This window comes from Neovison vison, chromosome 6 (genome assembly GCF_020171115.1).
Source record: "Neovison vison isolate M4711 chromosome 6, ASM_NN_V1, whole genome shotgun sequence".
NCBI lineage: Eukaryota > Metazoa > Chordata > Mammalia > Carnivora > Mustelidae > Neogale > Neogale vison.
The window spans coordinates 3,151,547-3,166,215 of NC_058096.1; the positions used below are offsets into that span (position 1 = coordinate 3,151,547).

Below are 14,669 nucleotides of genomic sequence, written 5' to 3' on the forward strand. Positions count from 1 at the left end.
TCAAACCCAATTCAATCAGAAGTCTGGCACTGAGCCTAGAAGGGAACAAAGAATTTGATTTTCTGGCAGAACACTCTTCACCTGACTAGGATACAGGGTCTGCAGTCACGCAGTGATTTCATGAAATTACCCTATCAGAAGGCAGACGAGCTGGGGAGATGCCCGTCTGCGGCAACAAGACGGCTGAGCAGGTGCTGGGCGCTGTGGCCCTCGGGGTGAGCGACGTGGCAGATCTCACGTACAGGACTCCCGGCACCAGGCGAACCACGCGTGCCCGATGCTGGGGGCGGGCAGGAGAGGAACTGCCACGTCGCTTGCTCCAGAAACCAGGAGACAACAGGAAATGCAGCAAGAGCCAGAGAGAAAGCGCTCACGGGAGAAATCTATACCCGAAGGGGGAAGTCCACCCGGCCAGGGGAGAGCCAGGGCCACCGTGGGCCTTTCCCTTAACACCTGGCCCCCCAAAGGCCCCCACTGGGACAACACCGCCAAGGCCGTGTGTACTTACGCTCGATGAGAAAGAGAAAACACACGATGCCCATGGCGGCCACGATGGCCCCGGGGACGATGAAGGACAGGCCCCAGCACGTGGACACCCAGTAGCCAGCGATCAAGGATCCCAAGATGTTGCCCACGGAGGTGTGCGAATTCCAGACCCCCATAATCAAACCCCGCCTGCAACACAACGGAACACAAATGACCCTGAGAAGTCGCTATGCGCCAGCAGGTGCAGGACAGATGATGCCCAGGACGTGTTAGGGGCCCCACGGAAATGAGCAGGACGACAGACGCCACTGCCGCCAGGCAGACGGACGGACACAGGAGACGCGCACAGAGCAGTGTTCTCACCGGACCTCCAGAGGAATCATCACACGCCTCTCTAGGGCTTAGTGAGTCTACACTTAGAGAGAGCGAAAGAAGCCTCTGCCTGAGTTCTTGGAAGGGCCCAGAATGAAATCTGTGCCTTTGTAATCTAAATACAGTTGTTTGAGAAATCCGCCATTCACAGAGCCCACCGGAGGAGCCAAGTGGGGAATCCTAACAAAGCTTGCGGGGCCGGGCTCTCGTTCTGCTTTCCCTGCTGTGGTTAGTGGCTTCAGGCATTTCTAACCTTGGGCACCGCCATGCTGTGCGTCACACGGATATCACCGTGTCATCCGGACTGCAGTCTGTCACCAGAGGCTCAGTGCGGCTCTGCCGCTGGGCGCTGGGTGACCCGCTCAGGACCCTGCCACACTGCCATGTGCCTCTGAGTCTTGGGAAGATGGAGCTTCTGCTTCAGAAGATGTGGGGCAGGACCCCAAGCTCCATGTTTCTCCGAGGCTCGCAGGGGACCAGCTGCGCAGAACAGACTCGCCACAACCATGACACGGAATGGGGCAGGGGTGTGTGTGTGTGTGTGTGTGTGTGTGGAAGGTGGGCGTGTCTCCTGGGAGGAAGGCCCTCCTGAATCCAGCACCCCAAGTCCCAGAGGGTTCAGTCGCCTTCCTTCATAGAGAGCACTAGTAAAAGTGGCTTTTCCTGCAGTAAATGTCAAGAATAACTAGAAAGAAGGTGGTCTGGTTTTCATCAGACTCTCAAAGAATAAATGCCGCTGGAAGCAGGGCTGCCTTTGCTCACCTTCCCTTCCCAAACCAGTTGCTGAGGCAGGTGACGACGCTGGGCCAGCCGGTGGTCTGCACCAGTCCGTTGACGATCTGCAGCAGAGGGAAAGGGGGCTCACCGCCCGCCGAAGAGGGGGCGCCCCGTCTTCAGGCCCGGCTCACGAAAGCTCACTCCGCCCTGTTCCTGGCAAGTCTGGGAGCGCAGAGGGGACTCCCACAAGAAGGCAGCAAAACACTCTCTGATGGGAGCCTCGGGAGCCACAGATGGGTTCTAAACTGCGTACGCGGCACGTGTGTGTAATCGTGAGCGTAACCGCACAGGGAAGCTCACCGACCACACGCTGCTCTTCTTGTATCCCGACCCTCTGGAAGGAGCACAGGCAGGACCCTGCGCTTGCGAAAAGCATTTCTCCACTTCTCGAGAGTGCTCCGAGCTCAGGCTCCAAGGGGCTCAGGAGGGGCGGCAGGTTTGCTTTAGTCTCTGGAGCTTCGAGGACAAGACGGGAGGCAGGTCCAGCCGACTGCCCTGCCCGCCATTGCCACTGCCGCTGGGCGGGCCAGCCCTCCGGGAGGGAGTCGGAGTGACTGTGGGTCTGGCCTCGGGGCCAGCCAGGCTTGCCTTCCCTCTAGGAACAGCTGGGACTCTGGGGAACTGTTCACTCCCTCCCTCTAACTCTCCATTTTACTATAAAGTGTGAATCACTGTTGTAATTAAAACACCCAAACTTTTCAAGTCCTGCGGCAACACTTTAAAAAGCAAATTACATACAATCTGCTTTGATGACAGGACGCACCCCCAGGCTGTGTGGAGAGCCTCAGAGGCTGAGCCACAGTTTCACAAGCCATTTTCCATTGCGGTCGGGACTCACCCATGGGGCCGTGGGGAGCACCGGAGCAGGGGCTGCAGGAAGGCAGAGCCTGCCCTGGCCTCTCCTCCCCTCAGAGCACCATGGGGTTCTCTCCTTGCCTCCCCGCTGATTGCCTGCAACCCCAGAGCCCTCCCTTCCTCCTCCCTCAGCCACACCTCCCGTCTCTCCCACACAAGAGGTCAAACGCACCGCAGGACACATCTCAAAGCCTTCCACGCGAGGGAGGAAGGGCTCACAGGCTTCCTGCGCGATGCGGGTTGGGGTGCGGTCCTTCCCATGCCAGCGCCGACCCGCCGGCAGGCAGGACACGGAGCTGGCCCGGCCCGCAGCTTTCTCCCGTGGCAGGGGTGGGGACCCAAGGCCGAAATGCCCAGTCTGATTCGTCCCGGACACGCGACCCCTGGGAAGCCACGGACCCAGCCCTTACCTGAGTTACCACGTAGAATCCCAAACTGTGGATGTTGTAGAAATAGCCTAACCCGAAGAGGGCGGTGAAAGCGCCACTAGCCAGCATCCCAAACGTGAGGTAGTGCCGAATGGGCAGGCGCTCCCCTATGATGCCGCTGAGGATGGAAAACAGAGCAGCGAACGTGAGAAATGAGCAGACGGACACACCCGTGATGTGAAGGAGCCGAGACCTTTCTGGATGTTCCCACGCTGTTCTCGGAGCTTTGAGAACTCGAACGCGCTACAGTTTCTAGGAAGACTTCATCACAACTGTCCAGCAGACTGCTCATGAACCAGAGGCTGGCCGTCGGCAACGTCTTTTAGGACTTTATTTCTGGAAGGGCCACAGACTGTCAAGTCGTAAACCTCAAACACTGTGACTTGTGCACGATGGCTGCCAGTTAAGACCACCAGAACCCCTGGGGGGCTCCGTCGGGTAAGTGACTCTTAGTTTTGGCTCAGGTCATGATCTTGGGGTCCTGAGATCGGCTCCGTGCTTAGCAGGGAGTCTGCTTGCCCCTCCCCCGCCCCCCACCCGGAACGCGTAAATAAGATCTTCAAAAAACAAAACAGTAAAAGCCTGTCCCGCTAGTTAGTCCTGCTTTTATATAAACAACGTCCAGATTGTGTGCACAGTATTTTAAATGGTGATGTCCAGACTGTAGACGTGTGTCATGAAAAGGGATCGCCTGTCGCCTCCGGACGTCCCTCAGCCCTGAAACTGTCGCTAAGTCACCTGCGTCCACACACAGGGCTGGATGGGCTCTGCCATTAGCTGCCCTCCAGCCGCCACCACTGTGACCTGGCCTGAAGACAGGTTATCTTTAACGCGAGTGCTGACACGGGGGGGCTAGGGCTGCTGTGCTCCCGTCCCAGCAACGTCACTCGGTAACGAGCTGGCCTTGCGGGACAGTTCCGTTCCAGAGCCGTCTGGGATGGCTCCCATGAGATCGAAGTGGGCCAAGGGCCTGGTCCATGGCGGCTGCTCTCCGCAGAGCAGCTCATGCCTCAGGAAGTAGGCGGCCTGGGGAGAACTGCCACTGTAGAGCGGTGTGTCACTGTCACTTATGAAGGGGACAAACACCAGAATAATCAAATGATTGTGAGCCTCCTGCAGTCACTGAAAAGCATGGATCTCCCTTCCATCCACGCAGCCATCCCGGAGTCACATAAACAAGAAATATAATGATACCGGCCGGCTGGGAACACTGCTCAGGGAATGATCTCCAAAATTCTGTCCTTCATCTCAAGAACCAAGACAGCAGGACACCTCTCCTTCTGAAGTCCCCAGAGAGGACCATCTACCTAGCACCAACCAAGTGACTACAGGAAGTAATTTAAAATTAGGTATAATTTATAATTATAAATATTTATGATATATATTTATAATTACTTAAATTAGGAATTACATCCAGGTCAAATTTAAAGTTGCGTAGAAACATCATAAGCTCAAGAGCATTCTAGAGTTAAGCAAGTCACGTTTTTCAACTTGCTGGCTTCAGCGCAGAGAAAACGTGTCCCCGAGGGGCTGGCTGTCCTGTCTTGACGTCACAGGATAGAGCTAATGCCATCGGCCAGGGCTGAAAAATGTTCTCAGTCTTGCTATACAATAATGAGCCCAAATTTAGTCTCTATTCCAAAGTTTTTAAAGAAAAGGCCTAAGGGAACGGACGCCATTCTGTCTCACATCCGATTCATATGGGGACTAAAGGCCTCGCCGCACCCGCTAGGAAAGGCTTGCGCTGACACAGGCGCCCCTGCAGACGATTCACCTGCCGTACTAACAGCCCATTTCACCAGCCACATGCCCTGATGGCACTAAAAGGCCACGCAAAGCAGTGGCTGCCCTTGCTACAGTCGCGAGTCTACTCCAGATTCTACGCTAGATGGAGTTCCGTAATAACTCTCCTTAGCGACGTGCATGACACATTACCTTCGCCAGCGAAGAAGCAACAATAAAACCACCTATTTAAAGGCTTCACCTCAACACTCTTGATGTGCTGCGGGGTCATTCTCTGCGGCGAGGGGCTGTCCTGTGCTGTGGCATGCTTCGCGGCCCCGCTCTCTGCCCACTAGATGCTGCCAGGAAGCCCCTTTCTCCTGTTGTGACAACCAACCATGCTTCCAGATCCTGCTAAATGTTGCCTAGGGGACAAAGTCACTCCTAGCTGAGAAGCACACGTAAATACTATCTTCTAGTAACCGAGAAAAACACATTCGAACTTTTGGGTCTTTTTATATATAGGTTATCGGTGTCCGGTAACACTGCAATCTTCGGGTATCAGTATTTGATCTCAGGATGAAACATGGCCAGCCCCCTGGCTGCAACTCACGCCCCACGAAGCCGAATGCTTCCCCCGCCTTCTCCTCAACTGGGCTGTGTTCCGCTGTGGGTCACACCCAGAGGGTTTTCGCATCCGTCCTTATTCATTCGTTCATTCAGACGAGTTCTACAGCGCTAGGTAAATACGATAAAATGGGGGTACAGCCACTCCACCAACAGGAACGGCCTACCTGGGCACCAGCAACCCACCAACTGCCCTGAGCTGGGGCGGGGGGCAGGTCTAGAGGATGCCAGGCTCTGGGGGGACTGGTCAGGAAAGAAGCTAACCATTTACAGGGATCCCCAAGATTCTTAAACCTCTGAAAATCTCTGAACAACAACAATAATCTCTTGAGCCTAGGGCCTTAGTCCCTACAATTTTTTTCTTTTAAGATTTTATTTATTTATTTGACAGAGAGAGAGAGCACAAGTAGGGGGAGCAGCAGGCAGAGGGAGACACACACTCCCTACTGAGCAGGGAGCCCATCCCAGGACCCTGGGATCGTGACCTGAGCCAAAGGCAGACGCTCCACTGAGCCCCCCAGGAGCCCCAGTTTTTTTTTTAAACCTGGCTGAGCTGATACAACGCCGGTGTTTAATCAGGTAATCACCTGTCCTGGTACCGACATACCATTCCCACCTTCCCGGGTCCATTCAGAAGGGGGTAATGATCACGCAGAAAGATGCCGGAGCGCTCCGCGGGCCAGGCTCTGTTCGGAGCGTTCGTTCCGTCTTCGCCACGATCCTATCAGTTAACTACCGTTCTCTTCGGTTCACAAAGGGGAGACTGAGGCCCACAGAGGGGCAATGACTGGCCCAAAGCCGTGCGAGCCAGTGCTGGAGTCGGATTCATTCCCAGCAGCAAGCCTCCGGGGTCCGTGCCCCAAGCACAAGGAGGGCGGTGAGGCACCCTGTGGGGCCGCGCTGGGCAGCGGGGAAGAAACTGCTCTGAGGCTGGCAACCGGGGTCATGTGGGCCCTCGGCAGCCCCGGAGACCAGAGGCGAGGACGCGCTCCGCAGCATATCCCCGGGGGCCACCAGCACCCCGCCCCTGGTGACCACATCGTGGCAGGATTCACTGTGCATGTGAAACCCCAGGGCCCCGAGCGCCGTCCCTGGACGGTCCGCCCTGATCAGCATACTACCGGGCCATCTATGTAGGCAGCTTTGCAGCGGCGCCCCAACCAGCAGGACACCCCGCGCAGGCCGGCTTTCACTTTGCCCTCGTCTCTGAGAAGACACGGGAAGGGAGGCGACCTGCGGACGCGTTTTGCCCCAGAGGGACGAGAACCATCAGGGGACGGAGAACCCCAGCAGACCTACCTCAGGTACATGCCGACGGCATAGGCGCACAGAAACGAGTAATCCAGGGCCCCGAGCAGCTGCTGGTAGTTGTCCTGGTCTACGGGGGTGAAAATCAACAGGCAACGGTAAGCGCCGCTCGCTCTGCACCCAACACTGGCTCGCGCTCCGGGGCAGGACAGCCCAACACACACGGGCCCTGTACAGTAGGACAGTGCACTCGGGACAACGGGGCTGTCCCCAGCACAGAAACTGGAGGAGCACCCGGGTGGCTTCTTGACAGAGGGAAAGAAAGTCACCATGTTTTCAAACAGTCACTAAACAAACGTGGGTGACAGGAGATCCCCACTCGTCCCGGAGAGCATGTGGGGCGTTCACTCTGCCTCCCGTGTGGTTTGTGGCTGCTCCTTGGCCGCCCCAGGCCAGCCCCTGCCCCACGCGCCCCCTGTTGTTCCCCGCTGTTGATCTCTCAGCTTCGACATGGACAAAACACAAGGGATCCGCAGCAGGTCCCCCAGGCCGCGAAACTGTCAGATGGCAGTGGCTCTGCATGCAGTGGGGGCCAACTGCCAGGAGACCACTGTCCCCGGAGAGGCAGTCACACTCAAGAAGGTGGTTCCTGCGGCTCAGATGGGGCAGGCCCGGCGTCCAGCAGCGCCTAGCGGCCCAGCCATGGTGGAGCCGGAGGACAGGGCACTTCCGGAACCCCCGACCCCAGCGCGCACACGGGGGACGGGTGGAGAACTCACCGAACGGTGCCCAGCTACAGTCCGTCTCGTTGTCTGCCGGCTGGCGGTGGGGCGCGCCACTGGCTTTCTGGTTCCAGCTGTTGAACTGGACTTGCCCCTCATGCAGGGTGGCGCAGTATCTGTGCAGCTCGCCCTAGGTCACCCGCGGGGGTCAGAGGCCAGAGGGAGAAGGTGTGCTCAGGGCAGGCTCCGCGGGCTGGCAGCAGGAAGCCTGCACATGGCAACACTGTGTGCCCAGGGAGTGAGGCCCATGGGCGCGATCTGTCTGCAGGACCCAGAGTGCCCGCGGGGACTGAGGCTCGTGGGGCCCTCGGCCGCGGCCAGCCCTGAGCGCACACACAGCCCACACAGGCCTACGTGGGGCCCCCCAAGACGAGCGTCCCATGCAGCCATGTGGCAGAAGCTGCCTGCTGCCGTCCCCGCACCACCTGCCCATGGTGGAAGCAGGGACTCCTCGTGCTCGATGGTGACCCAACCCTGCCCAGCAGAGCGCGAGACAAGCCACGTGTCCACGCGACAATGAGGACAGATCTCACAACCAAGGAAGCCTGACACGGTGCCCACGGCAGGATGTCACTTAATGACAGAGGACAGGGCACATGGAGGCTGGACCTGGAGCTGGAAGGGGGCCAGACCTGAGCCCAAGGGATGACTGCCCAGGCGAGCATGTAAACGTTCACCAGGCTACATGCTGAAGGTCCGTGGACATCGCTGTGTGCAAATCAGATACCTCACCCAGAGAACCGAACAGCAGGGGCACAAGGCCACCAGCCCACCGAGCCATCCCCCGAGTCAGCAGGCAGGCCAGGGGCAGGGTGCAGGGGAGCGGGAGGCTCAGGGGCTCTTGGGGCGGGTGTGGGGCCCGAGCAGGCTGCTCCCACCCTGCCTGTGTGCCCGCCCGCCGACAGCGCTGCCCCCATCACCCACAGAACGCTTCCCGGGACTGGAGATGCCAAACACCACGTCAGCACCGTGCTTGGGATGGGGTGCCCCGTGAGGAAAGGTGGCCGTTGCCGTGGGGCATGGGGGTGCCAGGAAGGGATGGAGGGGTGGTCACAGGAGACGTGCATAGGGGACATGAGGGACTGCTGAGGAGAGGAACCCCACTTCTGGAAAAGTGCCACATGATGGCTGGGGCCCATCTTGTTCTGGGGGAACCTCCCTGCACCTGCTGGGCTGCGGGTTGTCCGCGTCTCCCTCCCACAGGGCTCCCTGCCACCTGCTGAGCGTTTTCTGGGTTTCTTTACTCCAAGTGGCTCAGAGGAAGCACTCCTCCAGATGGGAGGGCAGAAAGGAGGCATCCTCGAGGTCAGGGAGGGGCCCTTAGCAGGAGCAGGGGCCCTAAAAGGGCGTTCCTTATTGAGCTGCCACCTGGGAGGCAGGGGGCTTGGGGGGCACCAGGAAAGCTGGTCCCAGGAGAACTCCTCCAGGTCAGGACACATGAGGTGGGCAAGGAGCCCCATTCCAGTGCACCAGGCTCGGGGAGAGGAGTGTGGGGGGCAACCGGAGTCCTGCCCACCACCTTCCCTTACCCACACCATTTCTTCGGGAGGGAGTTGCCTAAGAGGCTGATCACCTCCAGGCAGCTGCCCTTGCCAGGGCTGTGGTCAGCCTGGCCTGGACGCCTCCTGGTTTTGCATGGACACACGCCACTGAGAGCTGGCACGGCCCACGGGACCTGGCCACTCTGTGGTCCTGTGGCTTTGGCACCCTCGCTGGGTGTTCTGCCAAAATCCAAACACTGCCCTAAAAATCAGCAAGGCTTGCTTTACAGACTCGGTTCAGTCTTTGCTAAGTAGCTTTCCTCTCGCCCTTCTTGCATTACTTAGGGCCCCTCTGCCCCTGCCCGTTCTCGGGGCTTGCCCAGCTGGATGTCGCAGGGAAGTGGGAGGGAGGCTGGGGAGGCCGAGCCCCTCCCTCCCACATGCCCCTGGCAGTCTCACATTTCCCTGTTCCCCTGACTCTATATTTAGCTCCTCTTCCTCGCCTGCAGAAGTCAGCCTTTCCCGGGGTCAGACCCTGTGCCTCACTGTCCTCCCCGTTCACTGCCCTTGAAGAAAGCTGCAGGCAGGCTGTTGGGGGACCTGCCTGCTGAGAGGGGGGATCCCCACGTGCAGGGCCTGACGTGGGAGCAGGGGAGTCGGCGGCTGTGGACCCCTGCTCCGAACATGGTTTTGACATGTTCTCCCATCAGGTCAGAGTCCCAGGAAGCAGCCGTTGTGAGAAACGGCAAAGATCGGGAAGGATCCCTTCTCCTTTCGGAAACCAGCAAAAAAGCGATTCTGGTTTGGTTTGTCCTGCGGTAAGCGGGCTCTGAACTGGGACACCGGGGCCAAGGTGCTGCCTTCCTGCCTCCACCATCCCTGTGGGGACCGCTCCTCCCCTGGCCTCTGGCCTCTCGGAGAGCGTGGGGACCGGCAGCCCCGGGCAGGGGTCCCCACTTGCAGCCGGCCCCTCCCCCGCCCGCCCTGACAGCAGGTGGTCACTCAAAGCTGAGCAATCGGGAGCCTACATGGCATGGAGTGTGCCAGGTACACGATCCTTGAGGCCGTCTTGTCACCGTGTGACCCACAGGGGAACAGCAACAACAAAATACAGAGCACAGGCCGCGGAGCCCGGAAGGTGGGGCGGGAGAACGGCGGCCGCAGGATGGACAGCCACAGCGAGCAGCCCCAGAGAGCAAGCAGCGTGGGTGTAGGCGAGGGGCCGGGGAGGTGGGGGTGGGGAAGCAGGTGTGGGCACTGGGCCCCCCTGCAGACCCCGCCCAGCCCTGGCCCTGCCCCCTGCCCCACCACTGGGCAGTGAAAGGGAACCACACGGGACTAGTGGACAGCACGGCCCTTCCGAGGCACACACGTCCATGCAGCCGCAGGCCACGTCCTTAGCGGAGCTACCTGGAAGAAGGCTGCTGTGTAGGCCTGGAACTTGAGCGACGTCGCAGAGTGACTACTAGACCAGAACCCCAGCCCGCAGGCACTGGGGGTCTCTAGCCCCCAGAACCATGAGCAGCAGATCTCTGCGGCTGAGAGGCGACTGGGCACAGGGCTGGTGGCAGGAGGACCAGACGGCCGGGACTCACCCACAGCACGACCCACGTGTGGTCAGGTGCCCCGAGGGAACACAGGGGCCAGGGGACCGTGGCGCAACACACCCCCACCGGCAGGTGCACACAGAGAGAGAGGAGAGCTTTCGGCTCAGGGCTGATCTTTCAAAACCAGAAGCCTTTAATACAGACTTTAAGGACACCTTAACTCTTCTTACTCAAAATCCTTCTCGGAAATCTTTCTGTGTCAAGTGGGGAGGCTGTAATTCTTTTTTTGTTTGTGGTTTGCTTATCTATTTACTTGCTGATATACTGATCTATTTTTTAAAGCTTATTATTGTTATTATTATTATTATTATCTTTTAAGGAATCTCTACGCCCAACATGGGGCTCAAGCTCACGGCCTGGAGAGTGGCACACTCCCCGAAGAGCTGCGACCCTGCACGTCCACCAGGGACGCCCGCCTGCCTTCCTGCCCCACCCCCGCCCCTGCGGCCCGGGACCGGGGCTAGCGCGCTGCGTGGGTGTGGGGTGTCCGGACGGTGGGTGTGAGGTGACCCAGTGGTCCTTTCGCCGGCCTTCACGGGCACCGGCAAGCTCGCACACGGCTCATCCAGCCTGGCGGGATTCAGGCTCCTTGTCTGGGAACTTACTCTCCTCCCCCTCTGGCGTCCCCCTTCCGCTTTGCCAACTTCACACCCCTCCGACGGACATAATTTTGTTCGTGGATTTTTACTTATTTATTACACTTAAATCTTCCATCCATCCATCCATTTTTGTAACGTAGGGATTCAACTCCGTTCTTCTGGACGAACAGCCAGCTGCGCTCACGGCTCCAATTTTCCCTCCTGTCTACCACGCCTTATTTTCTATTCCCTTCCACTGACCTCTCCGTCCGTTCTCATGCCATACCATAAAAATTCGATTGTAGTGGCTTAAAAATGCTATCTTTTCCACACTTTCCTTGGACATTTTGCCACATAAACTCTTGGGCTGACTTTGTTCGGTGAAAAGGCCTGTGGAGACATTGTGCTGCAGCCGCCGTCCTCCCGCGACGCTGGCCTTTGCGGAGAGCGACCTTCCCGCCCCAGGCCGGGGGCTGCCGCCAGCCGTCTTCCTTCTGACACTGAGCATTTCACAGCTTCCGCCTTCCGGGCTCTGTGCGCCCAGAGAGGACCGGGCGCCGACACTCAGACCTGCCGGGATCGCCGTTCCCGCGGGGGACACGGGAGGCTGGGCTGGGACGGCAGGTGGAAGGCAGGAGGGCCGCGCCTGCACCCACCGCCTCCCGGCCCGTGTCCCTCACCGCCACCTTTGTTTTCTTTTTGCTACACCACCATGTCGCATGTCATGTCACTCTTCGAGTGTCATTGAGGGATATGAACCATTTTATAATTCACAACCACCGGTGATCAATTCCAGGTAAGCAAATACATTTTCACTTTGTTTTGCTTATCGTGTGCTAGCGAATACAGACTACGGAGAGTTCAAGCTATTCCTTGGGTCACCGGAATCATCCGTAGCTGTAGTTTTGTAAGACGCGCTAAAGCACGTCAAAGCTTTGTGAGGCGTTACAAAGTTGAGGCTGACGTTTGTAGGGGGACGTCCGGATCGATCTTAGGAGACTGCGCGTGAGGCCCATCCGTGTCCAGGCACAACTAAGGCGCTAAGTCGGGAAATCTGTGCGTGGGAGAAAATCGGGCTGCGGGCCCGTGGGCGTGTTTGAGATCTTCAATGCCCTTCAGATCCCGCAGCTCAGGGCTTGAAAGCAGAGACCCTGCCCAACTCACCAGACCTGGCACCGCCCTGCATGAGGGGACTGGGCCCCCGAGGCCCCAGGCCACTGTGAGGACTCCGTGTCAAACGGCGAACAGGCCACCCTGTCACACCGCGGGCCACGACAAGCCCTGTGACCAACAGATGCTTCCAGAAGGGCCGGCAGGACCCTGCCTCATTGAGATGCCCGTCGTCAGTGCGCCCCAAACTCCCAACAGGGACGCTGGGAGTGCGCCCTACGGCAACGCTACATTCCTTCCTGGCTACGCGAGGCCCCTTGCAATATCACATGGAGTCCCCGTGTCCTGTCCTGCGACGACGATCCTCCAACAGGCAGCCCGTCTTCCCCACACCGCCTGCGTCCCAGCAGAGCCTCTGCCCCTGGGCTGGCGCTTCGTGGTGAGGGCCCACGCTCCATCGGCTGCTCCAGGCGTCCAGCCCCACATCTGAGCTCGATCCTGAAACCCCAGCAGGCTCCCCAAGCACTCCCGCTCCTTCAGCCCCACGGCGCTCGCCGGGACCTCTCCAACAATCTCCCCCACTTCTACCACTTGCCTTTCCTTGAGCTGTGCGTGTGTTTCCCGAACACGGAAGACAGAGAGTGAGTGGTGATATTTAAATGGAGCGGCTGGGGCGCCTGGGAGGCTCAGATGATTGAACATCGGCCTTCGGCTCAGGTCATGATCTCCAGGTCCTGGGATCGAGCCCCACATTGGGCTCCCAGCTCAGAGGGGAGCCTGCTTCCCCCTCTGCCTCTGTCTCTGCCCCTGCTTGTGTGCTCTGTCTAATGAAGAAATAAAATCTTCAAACGTAAATAAATAAATGTGGTGGCTAGTCCTTGGAATGATTTTAGAGTGCCCGGCTGGATGCATTAAAGCCCGCTCTCTCTTGTCTCTCCTTTGAAAACCACATTTTTAAAAGTCTGCAAACATTTCCACAGCCATTAAAACTTGGTATGAGAATTCGGCAAGTGATGCGAAGGGCACAGAAGGTTCCTGCTTACTAGAGGTCAACGAGGTACTGCAGAACCCTTTGCATAGATGGATGCTGTTTTAATGTCCCCTGGGCATTACTGGAGAAGGGGGGACACAAAACTGTCCACAGGAGCAACAGCCTCGCTTGGCATTGCCGCTCCCACCGGCCTGAAGATCGAGAGGCCGGCGCTCAGCCACGTGGTGGGAATGAAGGAGGCGTGGCTGCTAAGGTCAGAATTACAGCGCTGGATCCGTGTCCCTGCCCACGACTAGGCAAGGGAGGGGGCAGTCTTTGGCACTGGACAATTTCCTTGTTCCTTCTACAATCAAGAGTCAACAGCCTACAGCCTGTTGAGAGTTTACAGGCAAAATGATGTCATTTCTAAGAGGGTAAGAAAATGACCTGTTTCTTCCCAGTTGTAACTGGCTATTTAACGTAGGCTTGTCTACTTCAATCTTCTTTTCTCAAAGTGTAGTTAAATGCCTGCTGAGCAACTTTCTGCTCTCCCGTCACTCAAACAGAAGCTCGGGGTTCTCAGAATAACAAGAGAGCCACCACCACGGCCAGACTTAGAATCAGAGGACAGCGATCGTAGAGGCACTTTGGGGAACAGTTTAAGACAGGATGTATTTGGAGGGAAGGTCACAGAGTAAATATCTGATTAAGCTTTAGAATTCTGCAACTGTCAGTTACTACAACTGAAAGCATATCACCTCTAAAACGATAAACCCTAAAAGCATGTCCAAGATTTTTGATTCAGAAAAGAGAAACTAACAAAGCAGGATAACTTGATTCTAAAACCACCCGTTTTCTCCATGGCCCCGCCCCCCACCCCCTTCTTCTGCCCCTCCCCCATTCCCGAACTGGCTCCTAGAGTAGCTACCAGCTCCCGGCAGAAACTACAGGCAGGATACGAAACGGTGCTTTTTATGCTTTCTTACCTTAACTATGCTGATAGGCTTTCGGGATAAGTGGAAACTTGCATACAGCAAAAATGTCAAAATAAAAATGAAGGCTCTGTACCTGCAACACAGAACAGAGGCAGGGATGACAGAAGTTAATACAAGATGCATTAAGATTACATTGTATCTCCCTTGTCTCTGGAGACCAACCTAGAAAATGCTGCCAGGGCCGATGTCTGAGAATGATGAGAAAGTCCTGCCTGCGCTCTCCTGCGGGAATTTTTTTTTTTTTAAGATTTTATTTATTTATTTGACAGAGATCACAAGTAGGCAGACAGGCAGGCGGGGTGGTGGGGGGGAAGCAGGCTCCCTGCGTAGCAGAGAGCCTAACGCCGGGCTCAATCCCAGGACCCCGGGATCATGACCTGAGCCGAAAGCAGAGGCTTTAACCCACTGAGCCACCCAGGCGCCCCTCCTCTGGGATTTTTATGGGGTCAGGTCTCACATTGAGGTCTTTCATCCATTTAGAGTTTATTTTTGTGTCGGTATAAGAGAGTGGCCCAGTCCCATTCTTCTGCATGTGGCTGTCCAGTGTTCCCAGCACCATTTATTGAAGAGATGGGTCTTTTTCCTGTTGCCTATTCTTGCTTCCTTTGCTGAAGATGAGTTGACCACAGAG

The 14,669-nt window shown here is 57.4% G+C and overlaps 1 protein-coding gene across 2 annotated transcripts in view; it reads right to left on the reverse strand.

Annotated features, from left to right (window-relative positions):
• SLC37A1 (solute carrier family 37 member 1) overlaps nucleotides 1-14,669 on the reverse strand; it is a 57,574-nt gene that overhangs the window by 30,717 nt on the left and 12,188 nt on the right. For both annotated transcript variants that reach the window (XM_044250879.1, XM_044250878.1), the window contains exons 3-8: nucleotides 14,030-14,111; nucleotides 7,295-7,427; nucleotides 6,567-6,645; nucleotides 2,901-3,036; nucleotides 1,621-1,697; nucleotides 509-675 (exon numbers count right to left, since the gene is read on the reverse strand). In XM_044250879.1, coding sequence (XP_044106814.1) covers nucleotides 509-675; nucleotides 1,621-1,697; nucleotides 2,901-3,036; nucleotides 6,567-6,645; nucleotides 7,295-7,427; nucleotides 14,030-14,111 — 674 coding nt within the window. The remainder of the gene's footprint in view (nucleotides 1-508; nucleotides 676-1,620; nucleotides 1,698-2,900; nucleotides 3,037-6,566; nucleotides 6,646-7,294; nucleotides 7,428-14,029; nucleotides 14,112-14,669) is intronic.